Consider the following 13,549-nt stretch of genomic DNA (forward strand, 5'->3'; position numbering starts at 1 on the left):
TTATTCCAACATCAACTCTTAAGTCCATATATGTTACTAAACTTCAGTCAGTTCAGTTGCTCAGTCGTGTCTGACTCTGCGACTCCATTGCCAGGCTTCCCTGTCCATCACCAACTCCCAGAGTTTGCTCAAACTCATGTCCATCCAGTCAGTGATGCCATCTAACCATCTCATTCTCTGTCATTCCCTTCTCCTCCTGCCCTCAATCTTTCCCAGCATCAGGGTCTTTTCCAATGAGTCAGCTCTTCTCAGCAGGTGGCCTAAGTATTGGAACTTCCTTAAATAGTCATGAAACATTAATTTTTGAATGTTTTTCCAATAGTCATGTATGGTTTTGAGAGTCAGCTATGGTTTTTCCAGTAGTCAATGTATGGATGTGAGAGTTGGACCATAAAGAAGGCTGAGTGCTGAAGAATTGATGCTTTTGAACTGTGGTGTTGGAGAAGACTCCTGAGAGTCCTTTAGACTGTAGGTAGATCAAACTGCTGCTGCTGCTGCTGCTGCTAAGTTGCTTCAGTCGTGTTTGACTCTGTGCAACCCCACAGATGGCAGCCCACCAGGCTCCTCTGTCCCTGGGATTCTCCAGGCAAGAACACTGCCATTTCCTTCTCCAATGCATGAAAGTGAAAAGTGAAAGTGAAGTCACACAGTCGTGTCCGACTCTTCACGACCCCATGGACTACAGCCTACCAGGCTCCTCCGTCCATGGGATTTTCCAGGCAAGAGTACTGGAGTGGGTTGCCATTGCCTTCTCAGAGATCAAACTAGTCAATCCTAAAGGAGATCAGGCCTGAGTGTTCATCGGAAGGACTGATGCTGAAGCTGAAACTCCAATACTTTGGCCACCTGATGCAAAGAGCTGACTCATTGGCAAAGACCCTGATGCTTGGAAAGATTGAGGGCAGGAGGAGAAGGGGACGACAGAGGATGAGATGGTTGGATGGCATCCCTGACTCGATGGACATGAGTTTGAGTAAACTCTGGGAGTTGGTGATGGACAGGGAGGCCTGGCATGCTGCGGTCCATGGGGTCGCAAAGAGTTGAACACAACTGAGTGACTGAACTGAAACAAAGCTTATGTTAAGATTAAAAAAAAAAAAAGATTAAAAAATTATATGTCCAAGCAACATCTTAGTGTTAAAAAAACACCTACTCACAGGAAAAAAAGCCTGGAAAAAATAAACCATAATATAGATAGCTAGGGTTGTGTTAGGTATGATTTAAATAGCCTTCACTATAGTTTTCCCTGTTTTCACATGGAAATGATTAATCGGAGGGAAAATGTAAAACTGCAAAAGAAAGTTTTAGTGGTGTTTCCTCCATTTCTTGAAAAGTAAAATTCATTTAGAGCAGGGAACAACAAAGCCTCAATTTACTGAAGGTCATTTATCTGAGAACCGATCTACATTGCAGATTTTGTGGCTGAGTCTCAGTCTTCAATTTGCTTAGCTGATCAGTAGCATCTAACACAGCAGATCACTTCGTTGACCCTGAAATGAGATGAATAAAAGGATTTCCAGGATTCCTGATTTTCCTATCTTGCTGGCTGTTCTTCATTCAGCTGGTTTTGAAGAATTCACCGTTTTCCAGCCTCTTCACTGTAAAATGTTCCCAGACATTTTCTTTACCTACATTTGTTCCCTGGGTAACTTTAATCAGTTCTATAGCTTCAATATCATAGATATATGATGGCAGTTCCCAATTATATTTCTAGGTCCCTGAACTTCAGGCTTCCACCCAACTGTCAGCTTGACATTTCCTTTGTTTATGTAATAGGCTGCTTCTATGAATTGCATTGTCCCTCGAATTCGTACACTGAAGCCTTAACTCCCAACGTGACTGTATTTGAAGACGGAGCCTGTGAGGAGGTGATAAAAGTTAAATGAGGTCATATGGTTGAGGCCCTAATCTGACAAAACTGGTGCCCTTATGTGAAGAAAAGACACCAGAGTTCCCTCCCTCAGTCCCCATGTGAGGACATAGCAAGAAGGTGGCCCTCTTCAAGCCAGGAAGAGAGCAGGATCTGAACCTTGGACTTCCAGCCTCCAGAATTGTGACAAAATAAGTTTCACTCTTCAAGTCATATAGTCTGTGGTGTTTCGTTATGGCACTCAAGCAGGCTAATATAGCTACTCATCAGTATGTCCAGAACCACTCTTCAAATCTGTACCTTTTGAGGTGGGAGGAAGCGGCTTGGGAGCCTTGGGGAGAGGACAGTGCTGAGAGGTCTGGGGGCTGATCCCACAGATTGGTTCCTTTAGGTTTTTTCAAGGTCTAGGAAAAGGTGCAGCCCAGCAGGGACCCACTGTTTCTGGAAGGATGGTGTGGGTCTTGGCCAACGGTGTAGTACAGGATGAAGTAGTATACCACCCAACTTGGCAGTAGCATATCTCCACAGAGCTTTCTCAATAGAGACCATGGTCCCCCACTGGCAGGGGTGCCCAGTGCTGGCCAGCAGCAGGCTGGTACCAGGCTGGGTGCTGCTCAGTCACCCTTATTTAAAAAAAAAAAAATCTGTACCTTTCCTGAGGTACATCATTTTTACAGGTGCTCAGGTCAAAAACCTTGCAGTTTTCCTTTACTCCTCTCACTCACCTTCCTGAGCTAGTCAGCAAATCGTGTGCTATCTTTAACATACATTCAGAATGGAACCACTGTTCATCACCTTTACCCTTTTCACCCTTATAAAGCCAGTGACTTCTCAACTGGAGCCTGCAGTAGCTGCCCTTGACTTTGTAAAATCCATCTTCAACAATGCAGCTAGTGCAAAGTGACCCTTTAATACTAAATCTGCTCAAAAATTACCCAGTAGCTCCCTATAATAAAATCCAAAGCTTTTGCAATGACCCACAAGGCTCTATATTAGGTGTTCTCAAAGTCAAACATCACATCTAGAGGGCAAGATTGTTGCCATGGCCTGCAGAATTTTATGATTCAGCTATTTTGTGTTTGTGCCTTTATAACTGATTTTAACTAGTTCCCATATGATGTCGATGAGCCAGGGGATCCCATTTTGAGAATCAGTTCTCTTCACGCACTATACTGTCTCCTGTCCCCCACTTTTCCCAGCCGTGGTTCTTCTCTTAAATGCCAAACCTGAGTGGGCCCCTAGGTCCACACTGTTCCTTTCTGGTATTCACGTAGGACATTGTCCACTTTCATGATCATTCACTCAATTAGCTTCAGAGAGGTATTCTAGCACCATCATTCAGAATAGCACAAACTGTCATTCTCTTTTATTTCTCCTTAGGGCGCTCAACACATTTGTTTACTGTCCACATTTTTCTGTTACAGAAGGCCAAGACCTTTTCTCTGTCCTGACCCACGGGCTAAAACTACAGTGTCTGGACGGTCATAACAAGTACTCAAAACATGTTTCACTGACTAGGAGAGAAAGTGTTGAGAAAGCGCCTGCACCGGGAAACAGCCAGCGGATTGCTCAGCGGCCAGGCTCCGCTACTCACACGGCCACCGAACGCCCGGTGGCGGAACTTCCTGGGCGGTGCCCAGAAGAGCTTCCGGTGTGAACAGGAAGTCCCTCCGAGAGCTGCCGCCGCGGTAGGCTAGGGGCGGTGGTAGGCTGCAGCGGGCGCAGTCATGGGCAAGAGAGACCGGGCCGACCGCGGTGAGACGTGGCGCGGGGGTGTTTCGGGGTTGCTTGCACCCGCCGGCCCCCTCATCCTGTATGGTTGCTGCTTAGGCCTTCTCAGGGGCGGTCGACCCCAGAGTCGCTCGCGACCGGCGCATGCTGTCAGGACTGGCCGCTGGGTGGGGGTCGACCCCGACCTCCGGAGAGCCCTGCAACCGGGTTAGGTGGACAGCGTGAGGGAGAGGACTCCCGAGGTGCTCAGTGGCTCCGGGCTAGGGATGGTTGGCGCTGGAGAAGTCCAGTTGCAGCCAGGTCCCCCCGACCTGCGACTAGTCAGTGCGGTGGAGCCCAAGGCTTCTGCAGGACTCACTTTGTGTGTCCTTGTTAATATCTGCAGAGAAGAAGAAGTCCAAGAAGCGGCACTACGAGGATGAGGAAGACGATGAAGACGACGCTCCTGGGAACGACACCCAGGAAGCTGTTCCCTCCGCGGCCGGAAAGCAGGTGGATGAGTCCGGCACCAAAGTGGATGAATATGGAGCCAAGGACTACAGGCTGCAGATGCCGCTGAAGGACGACCACACCTCCAGACCCCTCTGGGTGGTAAGCACACCCATAGCCAGTGACCCAAAGTTGGTGGGGCCCAAGCAGAAATGCAGGATCGTGCGCTTCGGAGCCCAGTGAGAGCGCGCTTTCGTAAGCACGGACTGAAACAACCGAGATAGGAATGAGCATGTTTGCGCTCATGTGCTGGCTGGCCTTGGGCTTCCTTCCTCACTAACCCCCGCTTTTACTCATTCTGTCTCCAGTTCTGCCGCGTGATTGGAAATTACTTTCATCCATGGAATAGTGGCATTTATTGTGTAACGTTTTAATTCCTCTTTGAAAAAATTAATGAGACATATTTGCTAGGCAGCTTTTTTGCTCAACTTGAAGTAATTCATGTTCTCCATTCATTGGTCATCTAGCCAGAAAGATAGCCAGTAAGGTCGCTGGCTTTTCCTGTGAAGATTAGTGGGAGGCAGCTACTGACTTTGTCTTCTGTTCTCTCTACTGCTTGTATCTAATTAAAGTAGTATCAGGCCCTACAGTTGACTGAAGATGTGCTTACAAAAGTATCACTGGTTTTGGTTTTCTGGGCAGCTTATCCTTTCTAGATAATGATGTGGGAAAGAATCTAATCATACCATTAATTTCCTTGACTGTTGTGTCCATTTGGTGTTTCTCAGGCTCCTGATGGCCACATCTTTTTAGAAGCCTTCTCTCCAGTTTACAAATACGCTCAAGACTTCCTGGTGGCTATTGCAGAACCGGTGTGCCGACCAACCCATGTGCATGAGTACAAACTAACTGCCTACTCCCTATATGCAGCTGTCAGCGTTGGCCTGCAAACCAGTGACATCACTGAGTATCTCAGGAAGCTCAGCAAGACAGGAGTCCCAGATGGAATCATTCAGTTTATTAAGGCAAGTGGGGGCAAAGGCTGGCTCTTTTGCCATCCTTCTTAATGTATTAATGGTAGGGACAAGTGCTGTACATCGTTAGCTTGTGGCAGTCAAGAAAATGCCATTCAGACCCATTGTGGGGAGCAGAATCACCAATCACCCTGGCTGTTGCTCTTCTGGATCCAGCATTGTGTTTTGCTGAGGCTACACTTCCCATGAGCTGCTCTTAGCCAGTGGGTACTAACAGAGTGGGTTTACTCATTCAGGCCCATTGTGGCCCGGGTTATTTGGGAATACAGCCCAAAGTGCAGGGTGTTACAGACCTAATTGTGCCTCCTCCAGAATTCACGTCTTCAGGACCTAACCTGTAATATGATTGTATCTGGAGTAAGGAAATAATTAAAGTTAAATGTGGTTAAAAGGGTAGGGCCAGTAGGATTAGTGTCCTTATAGGAAAGGATACCAGAAGGCTTGTATGCTCTTTCTCTATGCATTTGTACAAGGAGGAGGTAATGTGAGCCCAGAGTAAAAGGCAGCCCTCTGCAAACCAGGAAGAGAACCTTCACTGGAAAAGAAATTCCTGGCCTCATGGTCCTGGACTTCTAGAAAGAAGTTTCTGTTTGTTATACAGCTCGGTCCAGGGTGTACTGTATGGTAACATGAGCAGACTAGTACAGATGACACACTTCACTTAAGTCTAACAGACACGAGACCACTAGTCAACAACTTCCATTAGGAAAAGTCAAAAAGGATTTCGTATGTGAAAGAGGAAAGAGTTCTCTGTGACGAGCACTTGAACATGCTTGGGTTCTGAGAGATGATGAATACCATTCAGAAGAGATGGACAGTAGCTTTCATTGTCTTCTGCTGATCAATAGGCACTTGGATTCAGACCCCAGGTCTGGAGTGGCAGAAGATGAGTGAGTGCCACAGGCGTCCAGCACAGTAATGAAGCCAGTCTCAGAGAAGCTGGTGGGAGCCCTGAAGAGAGTTCTCTTTTCTTGTGATGTGCAGGGGTACCTGGGGAGAAGGACTTGCATCTTGTAAAATGAGTCTGCTTCAGTTCCCTGGCTCTTCTCCGTCTTGGCTGGGAGCTGCCTGCAGGAGTGTGGGTGTTGGTTAGTGCAGGGGTGGGTGTAGAGGGCAGTAGTGGAGGCAGGCAGCAGCTCAGGATCTGAGTTGCAAATTTTGTGGCCACGTTTTCTCTGTTCATTCTGTCCTAAAGATTGTTGGGAACTTGGAAGGATTTTCTGCCATTAAGAATCTTACATCTAGTTGAGGAAATAGGAATGTTGGCAAGGAGGCTGAAGGCTTTGGTGTAATTTTTGCAGCACACAGTTCCTGGACACATATTCTGCCAGCTTTGTGTTGGGGCTAGCGCTGGTACAGTGGGATGAATCTCTGGATTAGGATGGGGCCTCTCGAAGTGAAGAATAAAGAGAAAGGGAAAATAACAGATTTTAGGCAGCATTTTATAGGTTAAGGGATGTGCATCAGAATCAGCCAGACAAGAGGGACGTTTTGCTCTCAAAAAGTAGAAGCTGCACAAAGAGTCAGACGTGACTGAACTGGACTCGGCATGCACACACAGACACCGAAAGCTGTGCGGTGAACAGTTTATCTCCACTGCCCACTTTCAGTAGTGTTTTTGTGTTTCATTCCTATCTTTTCTTGACTAGATCAACTACTGATTTAAGCCGTTTTCACTCCCGCACCCCGAATCCTGCATCATGGGGCATGTGGGATCTTAGCTCCCTGACCAGGACTCAAACCCTGGGCCCTCTGTAGCAAGAGCCTCCAGTTCTAACCATTGAACCGCCAGAGAATTCCTGCTGTTTTCAATGAAAAAAAAATATTTCTATTGGATTTATTTTACTTGAAGTAGTTTTACCGTTTGTTTTTTTTTTTCTTCAAAATCATTTTTACACTTTTATCTTTAATTTCTGTCCTTCTGTTTCTTTTGGGTTTTTGTGGGTAGTGGTGTTTTTTTAACCTGTAGCTTGAGTTAGATACTTAGTTCATTAATTTCTAGTCATCCTTATTAGTAGAAATATTTAAACATATGTGTTCCTGTGGCTGATTCATGTTGTCGTATGGCAGAAACCAACACAATATTGTAAAACACTTACTTTTTAATTAAAAATAAAAATTTTTTAAAAGTATTTAAAGCTAAAAAAAAAATGTAGAAGCTAATAGAAAAAGTTCTCTTTAGACAGATCTACCCCTTTAGGATTGCACATTGGATTTTCCTAAAGTAAAATGAACCCTTCACTTGGTTGATAGGTAGCAAAATGCGTCCAGTAATTACTTGTTCTGAGTGAGCTGCATGTTGCTGATTTTGCCTGTCTGTTGTCACTCCTTGCAGTTGTGTACTGTCAGCTACGGGAAAGTCAAGCTGGTCCTGAAGCACAACAGGTACGGGACTCTGTGACAGGCCCACCAGGGCATTTTCACCCTCTGCGTATCAGTGGCAGGAAGGTGACATTTGTGGACTGTCTGCTCAGCACTAACACCTACTCCCCAGAGTAAGGGGGTGAAGGGAATGAGTGAAGCTCTGTGGCCAAAACCATTCATTCACTGACCACTGTATTCTCCTAGTCATGTGACTGGGGTTCAGATCCCTGCTAGTTTGTCTTCAAAGTGGGGCTTTGCCAACAGCCCTTCTGTGTTATATCCTGACCAGTAGCTCATCACGCAGCTTTGGCAAAGGGATGGGGAAGAATGAATGTGGAGAGAAGCCAGAGGCCACTATCCCCAGACCACCTTGTGAATGCTAAATGGGACTCTTCTGCAAATTCTGTCCTGGTCAGTAGGCTTCTGCTTCCCCCCTTTTTATAGATACTTTGTGGAAAGTTCTCACCCTGACGTCATCCAGCATCTTCTCCAGGATCCTGTGATCCGCGAGTGCCGCCTGAGGAACTCTGAGGGGGAGGCCACAGAGCTCATCACTGAGACCTTCACAAGCAAGTCCGCTGTATGTGGGCTCCTGGGTCACCCTCGGGTGGGACACATTTAGGATTTCAGCTCTCAGATGCCTTTAGTCCAGCGTTGGCCACCTAGTAGTTCTGCAGTTTTCTTGCAACTTTTGACTGTTGCTTGGTAACAGTAGGGTTAAATGTCTCGTACAAGTCCAGATCCTGCCCTTCCCTTTCAGATTGCTAAGAGTGCTGACGGCAGCGGTGGGCCCTCCACTTCCCGAGTGACAGATCCGCAGGGTAAATCTGACATCCCTGCAGACCTGTTTGATTTTTATGAGCAAATGGACAAGGATGAGGAGGAAGAAGAAGAGACACAGACAGTGTCTTTTGAAGTTAAACAGGTTAGTGAACATAACCCCTCCTGGTTGCTTCTCTAAGCTGATGTCAGAAGCTGGCCTGGCCCCTCATGGACAGTCCATAGTTTGTGTGAGAGTAAGGAACCCCTGTCTGTCTCCAGTGTGCTGCAGCATCATGCTCCCTGATAGAGTTATATCTGAGCGTCCCATTCTTCCTGCTGGTGGGTCTGTGAGAAGTGATGTTTGCGGGGCATTTTGGTAGCTGATTGGATTTAATTTTATTCATTACCCTAGTTTGGGGTGCTTTTCTGTGCTTTAACCCAGTTGTTATCAAGCAAGATCTGAAATTGCAAAAGTCTAGGTAACTTATTTTTTTATTGTTAGGTATCTTAGGATATGTGTTGCTTCTGAGCATGCTTTGGAGTTAACAAGATTATAAAACCTTCATGCTCACTTTCAGGAAATGATTGAAGAACTACAGAAACGTTGCATCCACCTGGAATACCCTCTGTTGGCAGAATATGACTTTCGGAATGATTCTGTCAACCCTGATATCAACATTGACTTGAAGCCCACAGCTGTCCTTAGACCTTATCAGGAGAAGAGCTTGCGGAAGATGTTTGGGAACGGGCGTGCACGCTCCGGGGTCATTGTCCTTCCTTGTGGTGAGTGACTGAGTGAAGGAGATGAGTAGGCTGCTCTTTCTGGATGTGTCTGAGTCGTGTCTGGTCTGGCCTAGGTTCTTGGCCGGAAGTCATAGTAGACTCAGCTGGAGCCCTACCCCAGACTCTGGAAGGTGAACTCTCTCAGGAAGGGGCCTGCACCTTCATTTTTTTTTTTTAAGCCCCATGGGTTACTTTGAAGCACATCCCTGGTTAAGGAAGAATTGCTTTTTATAGAAACAGCTTGATTTTTAATCTTGATCTTCTGATGGTGGTTGGTGGTGAACTTAGAAGCCGCTGGAGTTTCACCTTCCTGTGTCTTTGCCAGTAGCAGTGTTCGCACTACCACATTCCTGAGTGCTCAGCCCAGTTTATTGTGTGATCACGGTAGCCGCCGTTTACTCAGTCCCTGCTTAGGTAGTCCATGTGTTGGGTACACTGTACCCTAGCAGCACTGCTGTCCCAGGGTCTTGGGCAGGTTGCACCTTAGTTTAGTTTTCCCATCTTTAAAACGGCAGTAGTAGGAGTGTCTCTTATTCATAGTTTGTTTTGACAAATGTTGCTTTTTAAGATTTAAAGCAGATTAAAGCATATATGGCGCTTTAACAGGACCTGGCACTTGTCTCTCAGTTTTCACATTTGTGTGTGAAGTGGGCATGCCTCCTTTTCTGTAAAGAACGAAACAGGTTTAGAGCCGAAAAAATGCCTCAACGGTGTCACCTGTGCGGATCGTTATGAATACTTTGGGCCAGATTGGTGTGCCGACGAGTCTTTTTGTCTGTCCCTGTCCCTCGTTTCAGCCCGGCTTGGGCGGGGTTGCCCTTGGTGTCTTGTAGGTGCTGGTAAGTCCCTGGTGGGTGTGACAGCTGCATGTACCGTCAGGAAGCGCTGTCTGGTGCTGGGCAACTCGGCCGTGTCCGTGGAGCAGTGGAAAGCCCAGTTCAGGATGTGGTCCACCATCGACGACAGCCAGATCTGCCGCTTCACCTCTGATGCCAAGGACAAGCCCATTGGCTGCTCCATCGCCATCAGCACCTACTCGATGCTAGGCCACACCACCAAAAGGTCCTGGGAGGCTGAGCGGGTGATGGAGTGGCTCAGAACGCAGGAGTGGGGCCTCATGATCCTGGATGAGGTACACACCATCCCAGGTAAGCAGGCTGAGAGCTGGGATGCCTGCTCATTGTGTGGACAGATTAATTTCCTGTTTTTGGGTTGAGAGAGAGGCTGCTATGTAATACATCCATCTTGCTAGAGAGACTTGCTTGGTGAAGCTTTCAGTTAAGTGATGAGTTTGTGCGGAGTGGGGGTTAGTAGTGGGTGGGCGTACACACTGACAGTCTCCTTACTCTGGCCTAGAGTCGTCATTTAGAAAGGGGTACTTTCTCTTCTCTGTTTATGCACCTCAACTTATCCACTTATCCTTAACCCCTCCCCTCCTTTTTTTTTTACAGTCCCACAAAAACTATACTAGGAGCCCAAAATAGTTCTTGCAATGTTTGTTTTGTTTGAAAACTAAAGTATTGATCCTTATTATGTTAATAGAAGTCGTACTTGTTCAAGTATTGCAGGCAGTCCTTTTAATAGCCATATTGTTATAATTTACGAGCCATAAATCCACCCATTATAAGTATATGATTCAAAATTTTTAGTAATCTTGAATTTAGTAAGGCGTTTGTGCAACCATCACCATGGTCCAGTTTTAGAACATCTTTCTCATACTCAGCATCAATGTTTTCATCCTTAGCCCCAGGCAATCACTAAATTGTTTTCTGTTTCTGTATGCATGCCTTTTCTGGAAATATATTAACAGAATCATATCATATATATTTTCTTATATCTCACTTCCTTCACTTCACATAACAGTGTATCCACACTGTGACATGTACTGATGATGTGTTCCCTTTATTACTGAGTAGCAGACCAGGCAAACCTTTCTTGATAAAACAAATTCGCAGTTCTGATCCATTGAGAAGTGGAAATTAGAGATGACTCTGAATTGAACGAAATCAGAGGCATTTTCACATAGTGTTTTCAAATTATTGTGAAGATGGCCTCTCCATCTTATTATTTTCTCTGTAACGAGAACTCCTCCAACCCCTCTGGATGTCTGAAGATGTCTGGAGATGTTCACAGCAAGCCAAGCAGGGATGCGGGTCTCTCGGTCAGAAGGAAGCAGTCCTGAGGTGGGGAAGTAGTACCTGCATGGTCTGACCACCGTGCGGTTCTGTGGCTGGGGAGGGCATCGAGGGGAAGAGCAGTCAAAACTGAGTTCAGAGAGGCCTTGGGGCCAATCTGGTCGGGCCTGAAGGCAGACCTTCAGCTTGTACTCTGGGTGAGATGCCTTTTAAGAGATTTGAGCCAAGGGTGACATGATCTGACTTAACGTTCTAAAAATTTCACTCTGGCTGCTGTGCTGGGAAGAGACTGCAGGAAGCAAGGGTAGAGAGCATCTAGATACGCTAGTTTGTGGAATCCCAACACAAGGCTCAGAACCAGAAAGAATGAAGGTACGCTGATTCTGGTTATGCTTTGAAGATGAAGTGCACAGGTTAGATGTGGTTCTGAAAGAGAAATCAAGGATGACTGTCAGATTTTGGCTTGAGCCATCAGAGGAGAGGAGAGGATATTAGGTGGGGAAGGTGCTAGAAGGAGCAGGTTTGGAGAGAGGAGATTGGGAGTAGGCTATAGACATGTTAATTTGATTGCCTTTAGACAGTCAGGCAGTGGCAGAAAATGTTAGAAAACAGGCAAAAGACATGAATAGACTTCACCCAAAAGACACACCTATTAGAGTGGCTATGTATCTATATATATAAAGTACCAAGTACTGACAAGAGTGCAGAGCACTCTGGAACTGTCATGCATGGCCAGAGGAATTGCAAAATGTACAGTCACCCTGGGGAGGTTTGGCAGTTTATTAGAAAATCACCATATGAGCCAGCAGTCCCACCATGGGCATCTGTCCTGGAGAAATGAAAACTTAGGTTCACACAAAAACTTGTGCATGTTTATAACAGCCCTGGTTGTAGTCTCCAAAACCTATGAACCATGGAAATGCCTGTCAGTGAGGGGCTGGATGAACAATCTGGCACGTCATTCAATAGGATACTCCTCAGCCATGGAAGGGAAGCCCAGAGGCATCGTGCTAAGTGAAGTCAGCCAGTCCCAAGAGGCTGCAGAGTGCGTGATGCCTTCAGTAGGACATTCTTGTAGTGAGAGAGAACAGATCAGTGGTTGCTGGGGCGGGATCGGGGGTGTGACGAGGGAGAGCGTAGAGGAGCTTTCGGGGTTGTGGCCTGGCTTGTAACCTGATCAAGGTGGTGGCCAGTCTGCCCCTGTGTTAACATTTGTAAAACCACACTCACTTGCCCACCCTCAGGAAAAGTTCAGTGTGCGGTATACTGAGTTGTTTAGTCCTGTCCAACTCTTTGTGACCCCCATGGACTGTAGCCCACCAGGCTCCTCTATCCATGGAATTCTCCCAGCAAGAATATTGGAGGGGGTTGCCATTTCCTCCTCCGGGGGATCTTCCCGACCCAGGGTTGGAATCTGGGAATCTTAGGCCTCTGCATTGGCTGGCAGGTTCTTTACCACTAGTGCCACCTGGGAATCAAAAACGAGAAAAGAAAAAAAAGTCTTACAGAGAAGGTGGGTGTTTGGTCTGATGGATTGGAAATTGATAAAAAGAACAATTTTCTATAAATAATTTCAAAAAACTTTGAAATTGCTTTGTAGCAGTTTAGTTGGAGGCTGTGTTTGAAGCATTCGTTCTGGTCAGCAGGCTTCAGGATGAACAAATTCCTTGTGTGAGTCGGAGCTCAGTGGCATTTTAATGTCCTGGATCGTGTTTTCAGTTGCCGTTCATGCTCCTCCTGATAGCTTAGCTGTGTGAGGGGAGCGCTGGGGCTCCCTGGCTTGGGGCTTCCTCTAAGTCATCTCCTCTGGTTCTCTTCTTCACCCTTCTTTGGAACAGGTCTGAAAGTGGAGTTGAAGCTTTCCCACCGAGTCATTCTTGACTAGAGCCAGGGTTCTGTGATCCTGTGACCCAGGGGTTAGCCATGTAGTGTCCTGGACCAGTGTTAGGTCAAAGCTGTCTTTGGTACTTAGAAGCATTTCAAAAGTGACGGTGTGCGTGTGCCAATTGTTTCCCCAGCCAAGATGTTCCGACGGGTGCTCACCATTGTGCAGGCGCACTGCAAACTGGGTTTGACCGCAACCCTCGTCCGGGAAGACGACAAAATCGTCGACTTAAACTTTTTGATTGGGCCGAAGCTCTACGAGGCCAACTGGATGGAGCTGCAGAACAGTGGCTACATCGCCAAGGTCCAGTGTGCGGAGGTAACTGTCCTCTTCCTCGTGGTCCCTGGGGGCGGGGCGCTGGGATGGCACTGTGTCAGGTCCATTCCTCACAGGCAGATCTGCGGGTCAGGACCAGAGCAGAGGTTCTGCCGCCTTGTGCGGTACCCTTAGCCCTCCTGCGGGGCGGGCAGTCTCCTGCCATCTCAGATGTGTGAGGCAGTCGCCTGTCCAGGGGCACATATTGGACGTGGTCCAATCAGGAGCCTGATCCAGGCCT

General features: G+C 46.9%; 1 protein-coding gene across 1 annotated transcript in view; it reads left to right on the top strand.

Annotated features, from left to right (window-relative positions):
- Positions 1 to 3,518: 3,518 nt before the first annotated feature.
- Positions 3,519 to 13,549, top strand: part of ERCC3 (ERCC excision repair 3, TFIIH core complex helicase subunit) — a 29,005-nt gene continuing 18,974 nt past the window's right edge. Inside the window, exons 1-9 of the mRNA XM_070475843.1 lie at positions 3,519 to 3,625; positions 3,987 to 4,192; positions 4,819 to 5,055; positions 7,400 to 7,449; positions 7,873 to 8,008; positions 8,189 to 8,353; positions 8,769 to 8,973; positions 9,807 to 10,121; positions 13,127 to 13,311. Of these exons, the coding sequence (XP_070331944.1) occupies positions 3,598 to 3,625; positions 3,987 to 4,192; positions 4,819 to 5,055; positions 7,400 to 7,449; positions 7,873 to 8,008; positions 8,189 to 8,353; positions 8,769 to 8,973; positions 9,807 to 10,121; positions 13,127 to 13,311 (1,527 nt within the window). The 5' untranslated portion in view covers positions 3,519 to 3,597. The remainder of the gene's footprint in view (positions 3,626 to 3,986; positions 4,193 to 4,818; positions 5,056 to 7,399; positions 7,450 to 7,872; positions 8,009 to 8,188; positions 8,354 to 8,768; positions 8,974 to 9,806; positions 10,122 to 13,126; positions 13,312 to 13,549) is intronic.

Source organism: Odocoileus virginianus, chromosome 13, assembly GCF_023699985.2.
Source record: "Odocoileus virginianus isolate 20LAN1187 ecotype Illinois chromosome 13, Ovbor_1.2, whole genome shotgun sequence".
Lineage (NCBI taxonomy): Eukaryota > Metazoa > Chordata > Mammalia > Artiodactyla > Cervidae > Odocoileus > Odocoileus virginianus.